Source organism: Oryx dammah, unplaced genomic scaffold (genome assembly GCF_014754425.2).
Source record: "Oryx dammah isolate SB20612 unplaced genomic scaffold, SCBI_Odam_1.1 HiC_scaffold_27, whole genome shotgun sequence".
Lineage (NCBI taxonomy): Eukaryota > Metazoa > Chordata > Mammalia > Artiodactyla > Bovidae > Oryx > Oryx dammah.
The window spans coordinates 83681099-83705248 of record NW_024070211.1 but is presented as its reverse complement, the minus strand read 5'-3'; the positions used below and the strand labels follow the sequence as shown (position 1 = coordinate 83705248).

General features: G+C 37.0%; 1 protein-coding gene across 3 annotated transcripts in view; it reads left to right on the top strand.

Moving 5' to 3' along the window:
• Window positions 1-24150, top strand: part of ZEB2 (zinc finger E-box binding homeobox 2) — a 136118-nt gene that overhangs the window by 87915 nt on the left and 24053 nt on the right. For all 3 annotated transcript variants that reach the window (XM_040228229.1, XM_040228228.1, XM_040228230.1), the window contains exons 3-4: window positions 1717-1974; window positions 6843-6914. In XM_040228229.1, coding sequence (XP_040084163.1) covers window positions 1717-1974; window positions 6843-6914 — 330 coding nt within the window. The remainder of the gene's footprint in view (window positions 1-1716; window positions 1975-6842; window positions 6915-24150) is intronic.

Sequence of the window (24150 nt, the reverse complement as noted above, 5' to 3'; positions counted from 1 at the left end):
TTGATTGTACTAAGGTATATCTGGACCACACAGCTAGAGCAGAGATGTTAGAATATCTCTCTTTTTGTAGATCTGAGGGCATTACCCAGCCTGAACTTGCCTAAGCCCTTGTGGTCACACCTCTTGAAAAGGTTTTGTTTCCCCCGTCAATTGGTATTCAAACCAGGTCAGCAGATTCTGTTTGCCCGGCTCCGCTGCCGTTTTCATTTTAATTTGCACCTGTTGTGCAGTTGTTCCGAAGGCAAGTGCAGACCCGCGGATTATACAAAGATCATATTATGAGCAGATATGCACGGTGTAATCTTTTTGTCCCCAGCCTCACATGACAAAAAAAATCTCTCTCTTTTTGTTCCTTTTTTACTCCCTGGGAACCTGTCAAAGCAAACAGATATGACTGACTAAAATTTGTAACTAGACATGTTTCCAGAATTCTCCAAAAGCATTATGAACCCGACACACAGTCCTTTTCATTTTTTTTCCTCCTTTTCTGCCACTTTTGTATAATCCGATAGCTGGCAAGAACCACTTGAGATAGCTCAGTGGATAACTTAGCGGAGGATTGCTTTATTAGGCGCAGAGAAATCAAAATGAACCTGAAAATTGTTTGCGCTTTTTTTTTTTCCACGGGCTCCTTTTTTTCCCTTTCTTTCTTTCTCTCTCCCTCTTGTTCCCATGATGTCATGGTTCTAACTTGTTTTTTTGTGTGTGTTTCTGGAGAGTTTGGGTTAACAGTTCTTGGCAATCCTGTGTGTGCGTAACGGCTGGTGTGTTTCTCTAGCTGAGCTAATGCCCCGTGTTTATTACTCTAATCTTTCTTGTCTGGTGGTAAAGTGGACAATTTATGTACTAGCATGTAGGCCGAGAGCCTGTGAGGGCTGACTAATTCAGAAACAGCCACCTTCAATTGAGTTCACAGACCTTATTTACAGGCTGTCTATTTTAAGAAAAGCTACTGAGCATTGCTGGAGCTGAGGGCTGCAAAAGCAGTCCGCCGGTTCTCGTGAGTTATTTTAACATTTGTGTTGATCTTGCCTGTGTCACTTTGAAATCTTCTGTAATTATGGCACTATGAAGACATCTCAATAGTAGTATTAATGGCCCAGAAGATATGGCTTTTCCTCATTTTCTGCTTAAAAGATTGGGATATAAATGGCCTTAGCACATGACGGTTGATGTAGAAGCAACAGTGAACCTTTCAGATGGAACAGGTTTGTGTATGTGTTCATGTATTTGAGTAAATAGATGGACATTTTGTGTGTGTGTGTGTCTACTGTTTCTAGGAATAAAACCACAGCTAATATAGTGAAGTCACATCGTATTTATAGTATGTTTTATAGTAAACACTCCATGTCACTAAACTAATAAAATTGTCAGTTGCAGATCTATTTTATAAGTTTGTGTAGACTGTCAAAAGTGCATATTGCAGTATGTTTCTGTGTATATGGGCATATTTTTGAGTATATGTGTTTCTGTGCCTTTTCAAATTTTCCCATCTTTTTAGCAAAAAATTGTTGGAAATCAGAAAGAGTACCCAGCTAGAGCTGAATACGAATTCAAATGCTAAAACATGAAAAACATTCATTTTATTTTCCTGATGTGGTTGAGTAATTAAGTTTTGAACATATTCATTATTTTCTATTTAACTAAACAATTAAGGGGCAACTGATATTTTTCAACAGAGTGTTTAGAGAGTGTGTGTCTGTGCTTTCTCTTCAGTGGTGAACTATGACAATGTAGTGGACACGGGTTCTGAAACTGATGAAGACGACAAGCCTCAGATTGCTGAGGAGGACGGGATTGCTAACCCTCTGGACCAGGAGAGAAGTCCAGCTAGCGTGCCCAACCATGAGTCCTCCCCACACGTGAGCCAAGCTCTGTTGCCAAGAGAGGAAGAGGAAGATGAGATAAGAGAGGGTGGAGTGGAACATGCCTGGCACAACAGCGACATTCTACAAGCCTCTGTAGATGGGCCAGGTGAGTGTCTAAAAACACTTGGCCTTTTTCTGTGCCATCTCAAATTGTCCCACCTCGTGGAAACTCCACAACCAAGTCATTAAAATATTTCTTCCCAGAGCCCTCGAAGAATAGAGATACCAAAGCTGGCGACAGATTATGAAATGATAGCTGTGTTATCACATTACAGCACTGACATCTTAGGAAGGGATTATGTTTCCATTTGGATGCAAGTTGAATATGAACTACGTTTTAAACACACAACGGTGAAGGATTTGCACCACATGTACAGTGTGCCAATTTATACAACAGATCAAGATGTGCCCTCTCAAGACGGAAAATGGAAGCAAACCTCAGAAGTCACAACTGACATGTATTTGAAAGTTTTGTGTAGTGATACAAACCAAATAATGTCAGTTTAATGTAGTTTCAGTGTCTGTCTGACACCTCCTATTGTAATTCAACCATCTAATCATTCCCTTTTATTAAGTGTGAATGTGATTTCACACTTCTACCTGGTCAGGTAGCTTTCTTATTATTTAACAGCTAAGTACTCGATAATGATTCTTGCTGTTTGGTGGGAATCTCTGGGGAAGTAGAAATGGTCCAAGGCCAGCTATAATAAAAATAAGGTAAATTATGTTCAAACTAAAACTTCAGATGCCACTGTGAAAATGGAAATGTCATGGTCTAAAATTCACTCATGAAACATCACCAAGGTGTGAAATGATTAACAAAATAAAAGAGAATTAATCATTAGTCATATCCCCCTAAACTCCTTCTGCTCATCTCTACTTGCTAAGGTGGCCTGTTAAAAAAAAATTTTAATGCCCCGTCTAATTCAAACCTTGGTGTCTCCTTAATCTCTGTTCCAAGACCCAATGAGAGCTATCATGATTTACCCCACTTTGTTTTTTTCCTTATGCTATACATAACAATAGCATTTTTATAAATAGGTGAAGTGGATGGGAAGGAAATAAGTAAGCACAGGAGTCTACCTATATGCTATTGTGATGTCACAGACTATAAAACATCGAACGTAGGCAGAGTAATTGTTTGGTATACTAGAAGGGAGATAATAAAAGCACTTCCACTATAAAGAAAATTAAATGTGAAGAAAAGGAGAAAAAAAGACCGATGGCAGTTTGAGTGTAGTGTATTTGTTTTTCGTTTTCCTTAACATACTGTGCCAAGTTTCGTACTCTTTCTGTTTCCAATTTTGCTTTCGGTGAAGGTTTCTCGAGTATCAGCAATCCCACACATAAACATTTATCGTTCTATCCATTAAGACTTAAGGTTTTAGATTTTCAACTATGAGGGAGAACTCAGCCAAAGATGCTTGAAAGATAAATACGTTTAATTAGGGGCCGAGGATGATCATTAAAGGAAGTCTGACTGCTGCAGAAGTCATTAACAATCTTAAATGAAATTTTTATTTTTATGATAGCCATTTACATGTATAATAAGAGCCAATGATTCTTGGGAGCAGTGTGACAGAAACAGAGTGTGGCGAGAACTCATGTAAGACATACTATTTAAATGAGCTGGTGTTAGCTATTCATATTTGTTAATGAACTAGATATGCAGGGCTATAAGAATGAATGTTCTGATGCTTTAAATTTTAATATCTAGAAATCAAGGGTAAGGACCAATTACTAGAATTTCCACCCTTAAAGGAATAATTAATAACGGTATAACAAATGGACAGCTCCAAACTTCTGGGAAAAAAAGTTTAATTTTAAAAAATTAAGATCAATAATTGAAAAACAGCCAAAACAGTCATGTCAAGCTGTAGTGGTCTGTGATCATGGCAGCTTTTTGTGTTGGTCATGGATCATAATTCTGAATGTTTTAATATACAATCATCCCTATGAATGCATTAGAGATTCCATTATCACCTGTAGTTAATGGTGCCTGTGATACAAATGAACAGGCTGTTCTTTGCTCTTACCTTTATGGTAAATAAACTAGCATTCTGGAGTCACAATAATTAAATAAAATGTAAATCCCTAATCTCATTTGGCTACTTGGACCAAGAAAGTTACCCGGCTATTACCTGTCTGGTTCTAATGATTAGTAATGATTTATTGTTCTTTTTTTTTTATTGTTCCAAAAGTGCTCTGATGTGGTGCCTTGATGTCTAATGAAAAGAAATTGGTCTTAAAAAGCTACTCATTGTTTATCCTGCCTCTTAGATAACACATTTTTCTTCTGATAAAATATTTTTCTTATTTATTGTTCAAAACACACAATATAGACAATAATTCTAATTCGGGTGCTGTTTTATTTAGTAGTGTTTTATCCCTGGTGCCTGCCTGTCTACCACCATACCTCAGCACATAGCTTTACTCTGAGATAAGCCCCTTCTCCTGTGCTCTCTCTCCCCTGCTTTCTGTAGTTTGTCTGCAGGATGCAGGTTTTCCACTGAAGAACGCAGTGGAGTTCTTACTGTGCCTTTCCGGTTCCAGCACAATCAAAGTTTTGTGTTTAGAATTGTCCTTGACATTCTTTCGTCCCACAATGGGGTGGACACAGCGTGCTGGAAACCATGACATCATTATCATTGACACAGACTTAAATAAATCACCTGCATCTGGCCTCTTTCTGCTTATTCAAGGATTCTTCATCTTGTGGCAGAAAGTGCTCTTTATTTTCACAAACCTTCATCCCAAGGGTGACTAGAAGATGCAAACTTTTACAAGTGCTTTAAAAACAAATGTACTATGTGGTTTTAGATGCAGTATGCTGAGTAATAGATGTCTTGGAAAATGTTTAAGGTTAGGCGTGAGGCAGAAAGACAGCCACGGCTGCCTTTTATTCAGAGGGGATACTCCTAACCTACATGATGATGTCCTGAATATGGATTCCTGTGAAGCTTAATTAAATAGGCATATAAATAGCATTTCAAATACATACTTGAAAGAGCTTAGTGTTTCATTTTAATAGATTGAGCTTGATGTTCAAAAAACAAAAAGCTTGATGCTCAGTAAATTGAAGCAGAGTACTTTCTGGGTAAAAATGACACCATCTCAGTTGCACAATCTTTGGTAAAAGAGGGTTGTAGCTAAAGTATTACTACAGAACGCAGGACACACTAAGTGCCAACTACACATGTGAATATGCAACATTTAATCATTTGGGAAGCAACCACCCCCTGTAACTTCTCTTTACTTTTTCATAAGAAAATAACAATGAGGAAGGAAGTGCAGCAGAAATCTTGAACATTACCACTATTATGCAAAAAAAAAAAAATGCTGTTAACTGTTTTCCCCTTAGTGACTTGATCTCTCAGATGGAAAACTTATGATTCTTCTGACTCTTGGCTACCAGAAATCACATGAGAGGAGCGAGGAAGAAAGACACAAAAGTTATATTTATATCTAGTACTGAACTTCTCAGAAATACCTTAATTTAATTCCTTGCAGAGACTAATAAAAATATCAGATGAAGGAGCCTTTCAACCAATCAATTATGAAAATTGACAATACAATATTGCTGTATATTGAACGCCTAAATGTTTTATGCAAAATGTCCCTGTGAAAATGTTTCTTAAATAAGAAAGAAGTCCAGGGCCAAGACTGATTTAAAGTGATCATAGAATTTAAACAAATATCATTCAAATTATCTGACCAGTATTATGCCCAAGGGCATTATATTAGCCTAATTTATATATGTGTATTTTACCTTAAGAGGCTCATGATTTTTCAATTCTGATCCCATGAACAGATATGCTGCAGGATACTACTTGTAAAACATATATTTTAATTTTGCTGTAACATTTGCTAGAATCTGTTTTTCTACCAAATAATTATGACTGAAATGTGATAAGCAAAAATGGTCAGGATAAATTTGGGAATTCACAGAATCCTATTTATAAAGTTTCTCTTGTTTGAAACAAAATGATTATCACAGAGAGATATTTATCCTGGATCGTGTTTGATTCTCATTAGTATTGTTATTGTAAAATTACAATTTTTAAAATTCCATGTTAAATTTACTTACTTGCAGGATTTTTAACTGTTAGCTGTCCTTCTCTGCCCTCACATATTCTTTAGTTTGATAACAGAACATTTGAGAGTTCTACTTTCTAGACTCTTCCCATTAAAGATACTACAATTGTAGAAAATGACCTTCTATCATTTATAAATCTTCAACTTCAGTGTTACATATTTTCATCAGAACATTGAGCTGTTCTTATACCTATATGTTTTTCCTCAAAAATGACTATGATTCCCTACTGGGGAATAAATGGCAAGTAACAAAGCTATTTACAGAGTGGTAAGGAAAGGAATAAAGAAAATATGTTTTAGAAGTTTATATAAAACAGTGAAACAGGTGTTTTCAGTACCTCTGGCGTGCTTTTTTATAAACTGGGCATTTAAAGCTCTGGTATGTAGAATTAGGTTTTTTAAAAATTTTGCTTGCATAGATTAGCACCATCATAGCTACTTCAAGGAGAGGAAAAAAACATGAAAATAAAATAAAAAATTCTGACTTGCCTCTGGCCATCCAGCATTACCAGAGCTATAGCAGCCAGCGTGCCTTTTTGTCAGTGCAAATACTTAGTTGCTTTTGACTCTTATTGAAAAAATAATATCTTTCCCCCTGTTTGTCACTAGAACTGCCACCAGAAGAAAAGCCCTTCGTTTGCCCCAAATAAGCACCTCTGTTTTTCACAGCTTGCAGTAATGCTTAAAGTAAATAAGTTCTTGTGCAGCTAGCACTATTGGATTCATTCAATTGCCTGAACAAAGCTATTGTTTAGAGGCTTACAACAAGCCTTTTCTCTGTTTCCTTTAAAAGAATCTTCCTTGTTCCTGTGGTTGGCATGTTTAGTATAGTAAGCTTTTCTACAATTTTCAAATGCTAAAGATAATTTTCCCCCACAGAAGAAATGAAGGAAGACTATGACACTATGGGGCCGGAAGCCACGATCCAGACCACAGTTAACAATGGTACAGGTAAGGAAGTTTCCACGCCAAGGTCATGCTTGTCCTAGATCATGAGGATTCAGTGAGTCAGGAGAGGAGCACTGACCATCCATTTGTATGTCCATGACTTAACAATTAAGTCAGGCTTTACAAGGCTCTTGATTGTTTCAAATCAGAATTCTCTATTTTGATATTTTATTCAGCAAATATATCTTTTATTCTTAAATCCCTAATTTGCCTGTGAAAGTTTCAAAGCATTCGTTAGGCGAACTTTTGATAGTAATTTTTATTTTAAAAGACTGCTTGAATATAATTTGAAAATTGTAATATAATAGGCTCAGCAGTAAAGAATCTGCCTGTAATGCAGGAGACATGTGGGTTCGATTCCTGGGTCAGGAAGATCCCCTGGAGGAGGAAATGGCAACCAGCTCCAGCATTTGTGCCGGGGAAATATCCCAGTCCCTGGGGTCATAAAGGGTTGGACATGACTGAGCACTTCCAGTCACCACTAATATTAGTCATTGAGATTCAAATGAGATGGTGTAGTTTAGATTATAAAATGTTTTTATAGAAAGGCAAACCAGAATTCTGTGAGCATTCCTCATAAAACTTGATCGTCTGAGTTCCTGTTTATTCTTTCTCCATTTTATTTCTCAGTACCTTCTAGTTCCCCTAAATAATATCTTCCAGGGAAAGTTTTATAGAGAATTGTAAATTTCTCTTCTTTTTGATGAAGCTAAAAAATTGCCACAGGAAGATAGTAGGTAGTGCTTTGTTTCGTTCGGCTACTGCTATAGGATAGAGTTTCAGGACAATTGTGACATTTCATGTTCTTTCCCCAAAACTGAACAGCATCTCCTCTCACATCCTCTCATGCCACTAGTGCAAATTTATGCTGACTCACTATGTTTATCTCTTTTTTCCTAGATAAGGCTAAGTATTTTTGGTGTTTCAAACAATCCCTCATACTACCATGGCAAATATTACCGTAGTGCCCAGGATAAGGTTATCGTCTAAAAAAAAAGAAAAAAAAAATCACATAGCTATTTCCACTCAACTCACCAATGGAAAAAAGTCACAGTTTTATGAAGCTTTAGAAATGTAAATAATTAAGATATTCATATCTCCCTTATGTTGAAACACATCACAATAGATGGTTCATGCTGTGCTTCTATTTAGAATGCTCTTATTACTAACTTACCAGGCACTAATTCGCATTCTTAGATGAAAAATAAGAGAAATAATAATTTTTAAAAAACGATTGTAAATTTTCCTTTATTTGAGTAATGTCGATATGAGGTACAAAACTGAAACTGTACAATACGGGATTATGGAACAGGTATAGAATTAGGAACCTACAATCGTAATTTCTAGCTACACCTCTGGCAATAACTAGACTGTGACCTTGGGCAGGTCACTTACCCTTCTCGGTTTCCACATCTGAAAAATGAATAGGTTACATCGGTTGCTTGTTAAGAATATTTCTAGTTTTAATATTCTGTGTTGCAATGGCACCATTACCATGTAAAATAGAAACTAGACAAAATAGCTTCATATTAAAGCATAATAATAAAGAGATACCATAAATTAGATACTTTGTATAATGTCCCAACTCATGGGATCAAAAATGGCTTTATTTTCCTGTTAAAGACAAATGTTAAAATTTCAACCTCAAGCATAAATAAACTCTAATTTCATTAACTTTATAGGTGTTTAAAGTGTCACTAAAGTAAATTTATTCCACAGAATGACAATTTACTAGCTGTTTTATTCATTTGAAGTCTAAAGTGAGGTTAATAAAAATGCTGCCTGTTCAGAAGATTTAAAAATGAATTTTGAATGTTCCTTCACCTACCCTTAAGATTTCCTTTTTCCCATACTACTTACTATTACTTATAGTTCATATATATTGTCAATAAATAAATTAATAAGTATTCATTCAGTGTCTTCTATCTGTTCACTTTTGTGTGCACATATGGTTGAAGATAGGCCAGAAGTCTTAGATGTGACTATTATTTAATTTGGAAGATGAGACTAATGCACAAGGAAAAAATAATAAGTGATAAGTGGACATATGTGGCAAACATGCCACAAACAGTAAGAATCATAATTATTTCAAATTACAGAAATATGAGCGGTTCTATGAGGTGAACATTCAGAAAAGATTTCATGAAGAAGGTGAAATTCGGACTAAGTTCATCTTTAATAGTCATGAAGGAGTGAGGAAGGCCTTTCTAGCAGGACAGGAGCATGTGGGCCAGAGGAAGCAAATTGTAATATCTATTTAGAGGATAGTGAGAAAGAAGATTTGGCTGAATCAGGGAGTTTTAGGAGGCAATTCATGGGAAATGATCCTGGACATGTAAGTTAAAAGTAAATGGAGAATGTAAAGCAACAGAGAAAAGAGTTCAGGGCATGTTAAACTACCATGATTTCTGTGAATAAAAACTAGACTTTGAGAGACCAACTGGAAATCCTTGTAGTTATTCAGGTGTGAAGCGACAAAAAAGCCTGTCCTCGGGTAGAGACAGTGGTGAAATTTGTAACCTGACTTCTTCACAACCAATAGATTTTCTGGGTAATGGAATCAAAATGGCTTCAAGATTACACATCTGCATGTTTAGAACATGGCAAATACTATTTCTAGATAAACAAGAAAGAGACCCAGTTTTGAGAACTTGACCTTGTCTTTAGACAAGTATTTTCATATAAAAGTTATATATATATATGTATTCTTTGGAAATGAGGAATTGAAACCCAGGAAGTCAGGGTGAGAAATATTTGAGAGCCGTGCAGATATATTCAGATGTATTTAACATCATGGGCTAAAACATTTATGATTCAGAGTGTATTTATTGAAATTGGTAGAAAGCTGACGCCAGGGCTTCTGGTGGGTAAGAAGAAAAATCAAATTCATTAAAAGAAAAAAGACTAAGAGATGGAAAAATATTAAGTAGCCAGACAGCAAAGAAAGTTTGGAACATATGCAATGGTCAGTTGAATCAAGATTCAAATAACTGCAACTGAAAGAGTCCTGAGCAGATAACTGGAGTTGGTAATTCGGCATTTACTGGTGATCCTCAGTTTAGAACTCTGGCCTTTTAGAGAATAAACACGTATCTCTTCCCAACCATAAGTTTACTGCTTCTTATCCTTAGCATCATTTTGGATGCTAAAACATGTAGAATTGAAATAAGACATCTTTAATGGTTGAAGTTGCCTGTCATGGAGCATCTCTTTCTCCCCACCTAAGTCCTGCTATTGGCAGACCTTCCTCTTTAGCTATCCAACCTGTAGTGATATCTTCCTCCAATGAACTCTTATAGAACAAATCAGTTAAACTTGCTGTAGATGCTATAGAGTGTCATTACTTAATGTGCTGTTTTTTCCAAATTAAATTGCAAACTTTGAGAACACGGATTGGTTTTAGACTACCACATTGTCTATGAGAGTGCCTTAAAATTAATAGTCTCAACAAACAGGCTTTTATTAAGAATGAATATGAAATTCTTTTATATCAGGTACCATTTTTTCTTTTTAAATTAAAGCAGAACAAACAGACATTGGCATAGATAAATTTTAAACAGGTTAAGCATATTTTCTGATAAAAAGTATTGTTATTAGCTGGAGTAAGTTGTCAAGAGAAGACAAAGAAAATGTCTCTATTATTTCTGAATATTCAACACACAAATTTCATTCCCAACTGAAAGTAAGGAAAAGACCTCTGAATTTCCTACTCAAGTATACAAATCTATTAAATAGTAGAATTTAACCAAGTTCATATCAGTGGATAGAGTAGTCTTTTAGAATTTAAAAGTAGCTCCTTCCTAGTATAGTCTGCTGAGTTTAAAGCTGTAAGAACTAGTGGGAAGGACTTAGTTGAATTGAATCACAGAATTTGAAAATTGAAAGTTATACCATGAAACAATTCCTTGACTGTAATTTGATAGCTGATGAAACTGTAGGAAAAAATGCCACATAGCTAATTAATACAGGTTTGGGAATAAAATCTAAATCACCTCAGTTCAGTTCAGTCACTCAGTCATGTCCAACTCTTTGCGACCCCATGAACCACAACACGCCAGGCCTCCCTGTCCATCACCAACTCCCGGAGTTTACCCAAACTCATGTCCATTGAGTCAGTGATGCCATCCAACCATCTCATTCTCTGCCATCCCCTTTTCCTCCTGCCTTCAATCTTTGCCAACATCAGGGTCTTTTCAAATGAGTCAGCTCTTCACATGAGGTCGCCAAAATATTGGAGTTTCAGCTTCAACATCAGTCCTTCCAATGAACACCCAGGACTGAGTTCCTTTAGGATGGACTGGTTGGATCTCCTTGCAGTTCAAGGGACTCTCAAGAGTCTTCTCCAACACCACAGTTCAAAAGCATCAGTTCTTCTATGCTCAGCTTACTTTATAGTCCAATTCTCACATCCATACATGACCACTGGAAAAACCATAGCCTTGACTAGACAGACCTTTGTTGACAAAGTAATGTCTCTGCTTTTTAATATGCTGTCTAGGTTGGTCACAACTTTCCTTCCAAGGAATAGGCATCTTTTAATTTCATGGCTGCAGTCACCATCTGCAGTGATTTTGGAGCCCAAAAAATAAAGTCTGACACTGTTTCCACTGTTTCCCCATCTATTTGCCATGAAGTGATGGGACCAGATGCCATGATCTTCGTTTTCTGAATGTTGAGCTTTAAGCCAACTTTTTTGCTCTCCTCTTTCACTTTCATCAAGAGGCTCTTTAGTTCCTCTTCACTTTCTACCATAAGGGTGGTGTCATCTGCATATCTGAGGTTATTGATATTTCTCCCAGCAATCTTGATTCCAGCTTGTGCTTCTTCCAGCCCAGCGTTTCTCATGATGTACTCTGCATATAAGTTAAATAAGCAGGGTGACAATATACAGCCTTGACATACTCCTTTTCCTATTTGGAATCAGTCTGTTGTTCCATGTCCAGTTCTAACTGTTGCTTCCTGACCTGCATACAGGTTTCTCAAGAGGTAGGTCAAGGTGGTCTGGTATTCCCATCTCTTTCAGAATTGTCCACAGTTTATTGTGATCCACACAGTCAAAGGCTTTGGCATAGTCAATAAAGCAGAAATAGATGTTTTTCTGGCTCTAAATCACCTAACATATCCTTTACCCTCAGAAGGTTTTTCCCCACTCTGAAGAGCTGATCATGCTAGAAAGTATGGTATCATGTTTGACTCCTACACACTTCACTTAATTAAAGAATTTGTCAATTCCACTATCACAAATACTAAATACCAGTTATTAATCTGATCATTTTTTCACTCTTCTAATTTAAATTTTCATCTTTCATTTGAGCTATTATAATACCTATTTTACTAGGCTCCCTATTTTCAATACCCAATTTCTTTAATCTGTTCTTCAAACAAAGTTTGTTTGAAGTTGTTTTCCAAACAGGGCAAATGGATAACTTCCTTCCCTTCTTCAGTTCATATTCAGCCTTGTATCTCTTTGTTGCTTTCAGAATGAGTCAGCATTTCAGTTGATTTGGCACCTTCCATGATCTAACCCCATCTTGCCTTCAATACTACTTCCCAGAATATGCCTCAGCCCTGAAAGATTGTTGACCCTTTATCCTCCTTTGCCTTTGTTCATTGTTTCCCTTCTACCTAGAAAGCCACTCATTCTTTCTTAGCCTGACAACATCATACACATTCTTAAAGGCCATCTCCACCAGGAAGCCATCTGACCTTCTCTTTTTTAGGATTTACCACTCATCCTTTTGAGGGTTATTCTCTCTCATATTATACTTAGTCACCCGCAGGTGTGTTTCTCCCCATTAGATTATAAGCTGCTTGAAAGCAGTAATGATGTGGAATTTTGGTCACTTTCTCACCACAGATCCTAGAATGGTCCTGAGTCAGAAGAGTATGTGAAGGAATGAGAGCATGAATGAGAGAAAAACACCACTTGTCTTTGCTTTTATATTTACAGGTTGACGTAGTTTTGACACCTGTCTGAAAAAATTAGACATTTTCATCTTCCTTTATTCCAATCCTGCAGATAAGGAAGACTCAGTTACATTTGGGTGGCCTCTAGCCTTCATGTGCTCCTCTATTTGGTCAGTCCACTTTCCTCCTAGAATCCATCCCTCATGGTCCAAATTCCCTTCTTAGATCTTTAATAGTCCCCCAGTACCTAAAAGACAAAATCCACATTTCTTCAGATAGGCATTGAGAAGCATCACATCTCACTCTTGTCAGACAGAATCCCTTGGTAATATAAAATAAGAATCACATTTATACTACATTTCAATCTCTCCCCATGCTATCTCTTGAGACCTTAATCTTTAACTCTCTTTCCTCCAGTTATCCTAATTCTACCTACTCTTCTGCTCTTCACAGCCATCTCACCTCCCATTTCCTTCATGTGGTCATCCTTGAACACCTCAAACCACATCAATCCCTTCCTTCTCTGAAATCCCACAGCCCTCAGGTGCACACCACTAATTTTAGCATGTTGAGTTGTTCCTCTTTATGTTGTTTGCACACATTTCACCTAGTTAATTTCATGGAGAAAAGCAATTCCTTAAGCTATAAAATAGGGATATATTAACATGGTATGTATCTCATAGGACCGGTAAGGCAATTAAATAAACAATGTATGTATTGGCCTTAGTATGTGCCCCCCAAATATTTGCTTTAATAAAAGGATTATTCCCTGTTTGTCCCAAAGTACAGCAGTGACACATGGTACACATCATAAACTGGTAAAATGAGTGAATGAATGAACAAATGTTAGGTGGAGAAGAAATGGACTCTGAAAAGGGAAGTCAAAATAGGCAAAGACATCACATACTGTGATGAGGATTAAGTCTAGTATTTTCAGAAAGTAAAACCAGGATTTAAGTCCCTGAAGTAAGAGTAGTATGTCACTACTTTTTTACAACAAAGTTACATTAGCAGCACAGCACAGCAAACTTAATGTATTGGAAGTAGAGCATTGAAAACCCTGATTTATAGTAATAACTTTATATGTTGCATGTAATGTTTTTACACTGCTTCTAATGTTTTAAAAAATGAAAAATGTATGCTTTAACACATAAAGAATAAGTTTTTGCAACAAACCTTACATCTTTCAGATGTTAATCAAATTCAAATTCAGAATGAAATTACTATGGAGAATTCTTGAGTGTATTTTTTAAAGCTATTTTCTAAGAAGATTAGAGAAATGGAAACTTGGGAGCATTATAAACATGAATTTACCTACATGTTAGTAGTAACAAGGATCTATCGTAGGTTCATGGTGATCATTAGCATTAATGCGTTTCCACGTGCATATCAAGACCTAAATAGGTCCCTGATGTTTTACTCTTTGAATGTGTGAAAGTTATATTTACTCAGACAATCTAGCACTCTAGTTATAAAGAGCTATTAATAACCACCTGCATCTTTGCTTCCTTTGCTGGGAAAAGGAAAACACCATACATCTAGGAACTTGGTAAGGCCAATTTAGGTCTCAGTTTTTAATTTTATATAACAGAAGAAAACTGTTGTCCACCGAATTAACTGTATTGACTGTAGCTAATAGTCGTTAAACATACTCTCAATATTTTAGGAATAATATATAAATGCTTTCACAGATAAAAAGCCAAAAGTTATTTTCAGATGCTCTAGATTCTAGAGTCAAATAAACTACATTTGAATTTTGTCTCTACCAATTGCTAGTTTCATGAACTTGAGTATAAAAAGCCTTCATTTCTACAATCATACGTCAGTAAAGTGGAACTAATGATTCCTTGGGTACAGAATCTGATTGTAGCGATTAAATGGTATATCATTTTTAACCAAACAAAATGGTGTATCATTTTTAAAGTACCAAGTATAATGTATAACATATATTAGGTATTCACCCTCTTTTGGTTATTTTTCTGGTTTGTTTGCATTTGAAGTAAGCTTACCCATTTTTTAGAAGTATTTTTTATTTCTTTGGTTGTACTGAGTCTTAGTTGTGTCATGTGGGATCTAGTTCCCTGACCTGGGATTGAACCCTGGCCTCCTGCACTGGGAGCCAGGACTCATAGCCACTGAACCCCCAGGGAGGTCCCACACTTACCCACTTTTATGCACTGAGATAAATGTACTCTGAACTATTTTCTCCTTTCACACTGGCTCCTCATTAACTTCTCTAGAATTCAAAAATACAATATTTAACAAATTTGTAATGGGAGGACTAACCAGTTGATTTTGAGAGACATAGCCATTTAAATTCCTTTGACATCTTGGAAAACTACCCAGACAAGTTGTAGGACAAATTACTTTTCACTGCATTAAAGCTGCATTTGAAGTTAAAATAGGAAGATTAAGAAGGACTAGCTTAGCTTTCTATCTCATTCATCTTTATCTAGCATCCTTTTTCTGAATGTAGAAGAGGATTTAGTAGTATTTATTATATTTGTGTATAAAGATGTTGAAAGCTGTCAAAGATTTTTCCTTCACTTGATCAGTGACTAGTATCAGAGATCATATAAAAAATATTGGCACTGATTAATAATGAGTTCATTTTTAATTCAGAATTAAACACAACTATTAAAAAAAAAGAAATCATATCTTTTTTTCCTTTCTATCCTAGATAATAATTAAATAATATTTGTCACTTGTTAACAACCACAAAAGTACTTCACTTCATTCTTTTTATAGTATTTGTTGTGTGCAGAATTTGAACTGAGGTTCAAGAAAGAAACAAAAGAAATGGAAGGTATAATCCTATCCTTAAGAAATGCAAAATCTTATGATGCCATTAGGAAAGACAAAAATTACAATGACATGAAGGTAAAATTTACAAATGAATAATTATGGCCTCATCAGCTGTTAAATCAGTAATCAATTTGGGAGACTCTACAAAGTGCAAAGCATTTTATTAGGTGTCATGAAACATACAGTGAGTAGTCCCTTTCATTAATGACATATTCAACTGAGTAAAACAATGGTAGCTAAATAAGAAATATGTGTATATGTACTAAAGACATGAAAATAGGGAGGTGACTTAAGAGACTGCAAATTTTAGGGAAGTTTTTTTCCAGGACAAAGGCTTGCTGAACATGCCTTTGTACAAAAGAGAGACAGGAAAAGGCTGAAAATGTAAAAGGAGTTGAGGTGAAAAACGGAGTAGTTTATCAGAAGAGTTGTGAGGGAATAGCTTTAGATGGTAGCTGTGGCTGTGGGCAGAGACACATCTTTTCTAGCAATAAAATCAAAAGAAGAAGGGAGAATGATGGTAGAGAGACTTTGGTTGAATTTTAGGTGGTTGATGGAATTCACATCATAGGAAGTTGCACTCTTGGAAGTAGGGAGAAAAAGAGATCATCAACTGACAGGACGGGAATGGACATAGGATTTTAGTTTGGCAAGGCAAGAATGATACAAGAACAGGGGGTGGGAATGGAAGTGACTTCCAAATTCAAGGTGAACCGAGGCAGGCAAAATCAGAATGGGTGAAATGGCCTGAGGGACTTGCCAGGGTCTGATTATCACAATGAACTACCTGTTTCAGGAGATGAGGAATTGAATGAGGGGATGGAGCAACAGGCTGAAATCAGAGAGTGAAAGTTCCAAGTTTTGCTCAAAAAGATGGCATTGTCCCAGGGTTGGCCATACCCAGGCGTGGCGGGCCATCCTTGTGCTTGGACTAGAGAAAGTCAGAGCACCAAGCAGCCGGGATTCTGCGATTCTGCACGGTAATGAAATTCCCCAGAATGAGAGTAATGACAGCCTGGGGTAAACATTTTCATGAGATAAGTGTCATTTTACTTGAACTGTATAGGTTGTGTCCTAAGACATGATAGTGAAAATGGATGACCTAAGACTTCAAAAAAATTACAGTTGCAGACTGGAGGCTTTTTGAGGGTCAAGGTTAAGTTTGCTCTTCTCCATATTTCCTCTCAGTAGGTGCAGTGTTTATACAGCCTCGATGGTTTATAAACAGGTTGCTTTTCACATTAAAGCATAAATGAATAAACAAAGAAGTGATGAACAAATGAATAAAACAGGCACTCTGATTTGAAATGGTGGTATGAATGAAGGAGTATTTTGACCCTTCCGTATATTGCTCTGAGCTTTAAGACAAATGAAAGCAAGAATGGCTCCGCTGGAAAGGTTTGTGAGGGATGGAATATTATCAAGAGATGACACAGTTTCATTTAATCTGAAGAAGCAGAACTCATGTAGGAGGACATCATTAAGCATGTGGGGGGGATAAACAAGTAATATGTGAAATGGGAAAGCAAAATGAACCGTGAATAAAGTGATTCTTGGTCTCTAGTCCTAAATTAAGCCTTAAGACATTTTTTTTATTTACTAAAACTATAATAGTTAATAAAAATTCTCCTTTGCAAGATATTTCATAAAGTTATCTTTGAATTGAGTGCCTTTTGTAACATGATTCAAATTAGGAAATATAGAAAGGAGAAAAATACAATCCCTAAGTATTAAATGGAAATTTTAAATAAGTCTAAGTGAAACACTTGAAGAAATTTCATGATGTTTTTTCCATTCTACCCCAGTAGATTTAGATACAGTCACTCAGTCAAAAAATAAAACAAAGGAGAGGATTCAAGAGGGAGGGGACATATATATACCTATGGCTGATTCATGTTGATGTATGGCAAAAAACCGTCACAATATTGTAAAGTAATTATCCTCTAATAAAAATTTTTTAAAAGTGCATAGGATTCAGAAGAGGGAGGGCATGAAAAGACAAATTGAGAAAAAAAAGTTTAAAATGTCATATTTATATTGAAGTTGGCATTTATATTGCCTTCCCCTATTAATTTTATGGTGTCATAATGTTTAGTTTAGAGCTACTTATAATGTCAGAGCAATCTTTTCAGCATCTAAGACCTATTCAAATTATATCCAATCAGGCATGAATAAAAACTAAAAAGGTGGGGTTGTCTCTCTTTCTCTCTTTCTCTCTCATATTGACTCATTATGCTGTAGTCCAAAGAGTAATGGGTTGAGTTAGGACACATGAATTCTCTACCCAGCTCTTCTAGAAATTATTTGTGTAACTTTCTACAAATCATTAGCTTCACTATACCTTCCTTTTATCTGTTAAGTGAGGGCATTAGACTAGAAATTTTGGACTCCACCCACCCTATCATTTCTTCTAATGAGATGTTACTGGGAAGAATGAATTAAAAAAGGAAAATCATGGGCTGTGCAAGTTGCTGCTGGATGGGGAGGTTCTCAGTGCTCCTGCCTCATGATTCTAGATCCGAGTCTGGGGTCCTGGATGTGGTACCTGCAGGCAAACAGGGGCCTGTGCTTGGAAAGGCCTCAGCCTTGGTTTGATGCTGTACTGCTGCTGCCATGTGGGGCTTCCCAGGTGACTCGGTGGTAAAGAATCTAGCCGCCATTTTGCACCGAGCCCCCACATTATATAGACGGTCCTGCTTATACCTCACAAAATATGTTAAGATAATCTGTGAGTATGAACAGGATGGGAGGGGGTGGGATCAGGGATTCTCTGCCTGAAGTACCACAAATTCTGTTCAGGTGTACAAGATCTTTTGCAGGGATCTCAGAAGCAATTGAATCCCAGGTGAAGGGCTAGACCTAGATTTAAACTCTTGTTTGAGCAAGATCGGAGAAGGCAATGGCAACCCACTCCAGTACTTTTGCCTGGAAAATCCCATGGACGGAGGAGCCTGGTAGGCCGCAGTCCATGGGGTCGCGAAGTGAAAGTGAAAGCCACTCAGTCATGTCTGCCTCTTTGCAGTCCCATGGACTATACAGTCCATGGAATTCCCCAGGCCAAAATACTGGAGTGGGTAGCCATTCCCTTCTTCAGGGGATCTTCCCTATCCAGGGATCGAACCGGAGTCTCCCACATAGCAGGCAGATTCTTTACTGTCTGAATCACCAGGGAAGCCCAATGCCCCCAAAATTATAATTAGAGTGATAAGGTTAGCAGGCTGCAATGGGTTAGGCGTCTTGCAGCGTAAATTCTGTGTGTCATATCTTTAGCATAGAAGACAGTGGAGAAAAGAGAATGTTTTTGTACCTTTTTATCTTCTTGCTTTATAATTTTCCGTTCCTCTTGTATCTCTTAATTGGACTTCAGTTAAAACCTTTAAATCACCTAGGTTTCTTCTGGGGGCTTCTCTGATAGCTCAGTTGGTTAAAAAAAATCTGCCTGCAATGCAGGAGACCTCAGTTCCATTTTTGGATTGGAAAGATCCACTGGAGAAGGGATAGGCTACCATTCCAGTATTCTTGGGCTTCCCTTGTGGCTCAGCTGGTAAAGAATCCACCCGCAATGCAGAAGACCTGGGTTTGATCTCTGGGTTAGGAAGATCCCCTGGAGAAGGGAAAGGCTATCTACTCCAGTATTCTGGCCTGGAGTGTCCCTTTATAGGACACCTGGAGAAGGGAGAGGCTATCCACTCCAATATTCTGGCCTGGAGAATTCCATGGACTCTATGTCCCTGGGCTCTCAAAGACTGGGACATGACTGAGTGGCTTTCACTTTCACTTGGGTTAAATAGTTCTTGGCCAGAGTTGAGTGGAATGTATAGTGTTAACCAATTGTGTAACAGTGAATTTACCAGTTTATCAGACAATTCATTTACCTAAATACTTAACAAGGAGAGAGTCCTGCTGTTCTAAAGCATGTCATTTTCTTCTTGTGTATAATATTGGTCACAGTTTCATAGGTTGGGAGAATTTCATCCTCTAGTCAGATCTGTCATGCAAATTATCATTAAAAATTTTTTTCTAGTTAATTTCATACAATGAGTTTTTAAAAGAAAGCTGAGGAAGACATAGATTCTGAGGCAAGAAAAACAGAAATAGCACTCGGCAGGTTAGACAGAAGGGTCATTTTCAGACTATAACCTGTGTACATCAGGAAGAACCTGTCACTTCCTGGTGAATGAATGCTGCAGTTTTATAAGCTTTGTTTGCGATTAGGAGCATCTGTCTCCACTTCACAGCAAGAGTTCCCACAAGAAAGAACAGATATCCCAAGTTTCTTGAGTGCCTCCTTCATTCATTCAGCACTATTTAATAAGCACTGTTTCATTTGTGATGTTGTCTGTGGTTTCCAGGCACCTCCAAAATATGTTTCCTTAATCTGTGTATGTGGGTCCTCCATCAGAAAACTGTTCCTTTGAGTTTGTAATTGAAAACAATACAGATAAAACTCTCTAGGCCTAGGCAGTGAATAAAAAGCAAATTGATTAGGGCAAAGAATTAATTGAAATGATGCAATTCTGAAACTTTGAGGATTCCCTAGAAAGCATATACTGGCTCATTTTATAGATGAAGATATTGAGATTAAAAAACATAAGTAGCTGAGTCAAAATGAGTAAGTTAATTATTTTAAACAGGGTCTAATCTTTCAGTTCGGGGAAGGCGATGGCAATCCACTTCAGTGCTCTTGCCTGGCAAATCCCATGGACAGAGGAGCCTGGTGGGCTGCAGTCCATGGGGTCACTAGGAGTCGGACACTACTGAGCGATTTCACTTTCACTTTTCACTTTCATGCATTGGAGAAGGAAATGGGAACCCACTCCAGTATTCTTGCCTAGAGAATCCCAGGGACGGGGGAGCCTGGTGGGCTGCCGTCTATGGGGTCACACAGAGTCGGACACAACTGAAATGACTTAGCAGCAGCAGCAGCAGCAGTCTTTCAATTATTGAATGTTAGCTGTGTGCCTGGCACTGTCCTCCGCGCTGGAATGCATGCACGCGTGCTCATTTGTGTCTGACTCTGTGACCCCACCAAGCTCCTCTGTCCATGAAATTTTCCAAGCAAGAATACTGGAGCAGGTTGCCATTTCCTACTCCAGGGGATCTTCCTGACCCAACAATCTCTTGCACCTCCTGCATTGGCAGACAGATTCTTTACCACTGCACCCAGGCATTGGGATACAAAGGTGAATAAGACCCTCTGTGCCTCTGTTAGCTCGTGGGCATGTAAAGGAAAGATTATCATGTATGGGAAAAATTCAACAGTTGAGACATGCAGATGATATTCTGTAGAAGGAGAGCATGAGCTCAGATTGAGATTGGCAGAAAGGCTCCTTGACATAGAATTAATTCTATGTTGTTTCCCAAACCATGTTACTGAATGCCTTACTTTGCCAGGGGAGGCAGAGAACTGAATTCCTAGAGTAACAATTCTTAAACTAGACATGTATCAGAATCCCCAGAAGGGCTTATTAAAACACAGATGGCTGATTCCCGTCTGTCTGGGGGTGGACCCCCAGAATTTACATTTTGAACAAGTTCCCAAGTGATACTGATGCTGCCGACCTGGGGACCACATTTTGAAACCACTGTCCTGGAACATTCTTAAGTGTCTCTACCGAAAGCATATGGAAGAGCACTGACTTACTGGGCAAAAATACCATCCTTCATAAACCTGTCTAAAATGTAATAAAATAGTTTGAGTCTTTTTGGTAATAAAGCAATTCCAAAATTTTAGATTTCACAGGTATATGAAAGGTAAACACATATTATCTAACTTGGGGATTTTTGCTTTAAAGGAGTGGTCTTCATATGAATACATAGCCACCAAAACTACTGAAGGATTTGTAGTCTCTAAATCTGGATATTCATGATCCCCTAAGTAAGAAAAAAAACAAAAAACACCTCACTTTAAAATTAGACACTGTCCCCAATTGGGCTGCTTCCTGCTGCTGGGGGAGGTATTTGATTCTGCAGAATACTACAGAGTCCCATCCCCTTGGAACTTTCTCTCCTGAAGCTTTTATACATGGGGAACACTCATTGGCATCTGAACGTGTGTTGGCAGGAGAAAGCCATGTCAGAGCAGGCATGGAGAGACCGGTCCAGACACTGTACTAATTCGCAAGAAGAGAAGAAAGCTTTGTCACTTTTGACAAGACTTTTCTGGCTATACACACACCTCTGTAGCAGCTGGAGGCTCTGTTGGGCAGCCCATGTGGCTATATAATGAGAATAACATTATCTTCCTCAGGGTTGCTTGTAGATATTTGGTGCCAGTGTGCATTCTGGAAGCCTTCTGCAGAAAGTCATGCATCCATTTTTAATGATAAAATATGTATCCTACATTAATTAGTCAACTTTAAACAAAGTAGCCATGAGAATTTATATTCAACAAATGTGAATATGGGTTTTCTTTAAACTAAAAAATTCAATACAAATGACTAAATCAAAATAATTTTCTGTGTTTTCCTACCATTTAAAATGTTGTTTAAAGAGAGCTTATTTTTCAGAAAGATGACAGATATAGTTATCTAGATTCAGGTCCCTTTGCCTTGACATTTGAAGTGAGTAAAAGCAGATATTATAAATATGTAATTTCTGTTTTATACTAAAGAAGTGTGTATGTTTGTATTTGTTTTCCTCTGATACACATTTATGTATTTATATCTGTGTATTGCAGAATCACACTCACTTTATGTACTTGTCTCTAAAAAGGAGAACCACAGAGTAGAAAAGCAGTTCTCAGTCACCATCACTGTGTTCTATCCCTATACACACGCTCTGGTACTAGTAGGCACTCAATAAACAGTTACTAAACAAAGGGACGGATGAATGATTCTACTCAGTTTTTTAATAGGTACTTGCTTCAGCTCTTCTAGACCCCCCAAAGTATTTTCTTTTCCAAAAGAATTATTCATTCATTTTGATAGTTATTAAAATGGCTTAGCATAATATTCAAATATATTTCTTCAATTTCTTAATGAATGTGAAATCATGCTGGGTTATAGACCAGCGTTAATAGAGCACCTGTCTTCCTACATGATCACATGCTTGTAACAAAGAAAGAAAGTACATGGTGAGAGAATAAAATTAAACAGAAGGAAACAGAAAAAGGAGATGGAACAAGTATCAAGGTCTCATTATAAGTTAACCACTTATAAGCATATTAAGAATCTTAGGAGTTCTCTGGTGCTCCAGTGGTTAAGACTATGCTTCCAATGCAGGGGGCACAGGTTCAGTCCCTGGTCAGGGAACTAAGATTCCACATGCCGTGGGGTATGGCTATAAAAAATAAAATAAGACTAATAAAAATAATTTTAGGAAAAGAAATACTTTAAAAAGAGTATTAAGAATCTTTAAGAAATATTTATGAGGGGAACAGGAGTTGAATGATTTATTAAAGAGACCAATAAATATCTTTTTATTTAGAGATTTAATTTCAGGAGGTTAATTGCTTGTTTTTAGACAGTAATTTGAAAAGTCAGTCCATGTTGGTATTTATCATTATCTATCAAAAATATTAATATCTAAGATAGACATAGGGTTTTTATGAAAGTATTATTAATTAACTACATTAGTAAGAGTGATCAACATATTTACAAGAAATTTGAGCTTTTCTGACTTAAAGGGACTTAGAAAGTTACCCTAACAATATTAAAACACATTTGGCTATGAGGAAACATTTTTAATTAATGAAGTTCTTTTTTTGGACAGAGGAAAGTTTACCAGACCTTAGGGAAGGGTGAGATATTTGCAAGACATCAGGGTAAATTTTAGGACTAAATGCAAAATCTCTGGAGAGGTATAGGAAGAAATTACTTGAGGTTTCTTGTGAATTTTTGCTATGGCTTGATCATAAATACCATGCAAATATCCTTTGTCAGTGTGTTTTGGCAGTTCTTCCAAGGAGATCGAGGAGTGAAGAGGATTATAGAAAAACAGAAAGGAAAATGAGGTTGATTTTAGACTAGAAAAATGCAGTGAGGAATTTTATAACTTTCTAGCAAATTTTCTACCTCATCTCTTGATTCTGCTATACAGTATTACAAAATCTTTGTAAAAAGCAAAAATGCAGACTTCCAAATAGAATCAAAACATTTTCTTTCCCAACAGTTTTGAGAGTATCCAAAATTTAATTCCATCATTTATTCTAGAATGGTAACAATCAGGGTGTTTTGGAGTCTAGGGAACTGAAACACATAGCATAGCCTAAAGTAGAAGAGGGAATTTTTTTGCTCACTGGGAGGATACAGGTGCCAACTGACCTCAGGAATAAGTGTGGCTAGAAAACTGCTGTCACAGCTTGTCATCTTGTCTCTGCTTTTCTTTAGGTATCTGCTTCATTTTCTCTCATCATAAATTTTCTTATCTTACATGGGATTTATCAATTCTTTCATTCTACACTATATAGTTGTAATCGCTTGGAAAATATAAATCTGCCTTGGTGCTCTCTTTGGAAACAAGTCCTAAAATCATGGGAAAGGGATTGACTGAAACTCAGTGGGATTCTTGACTACCACTGGACCAA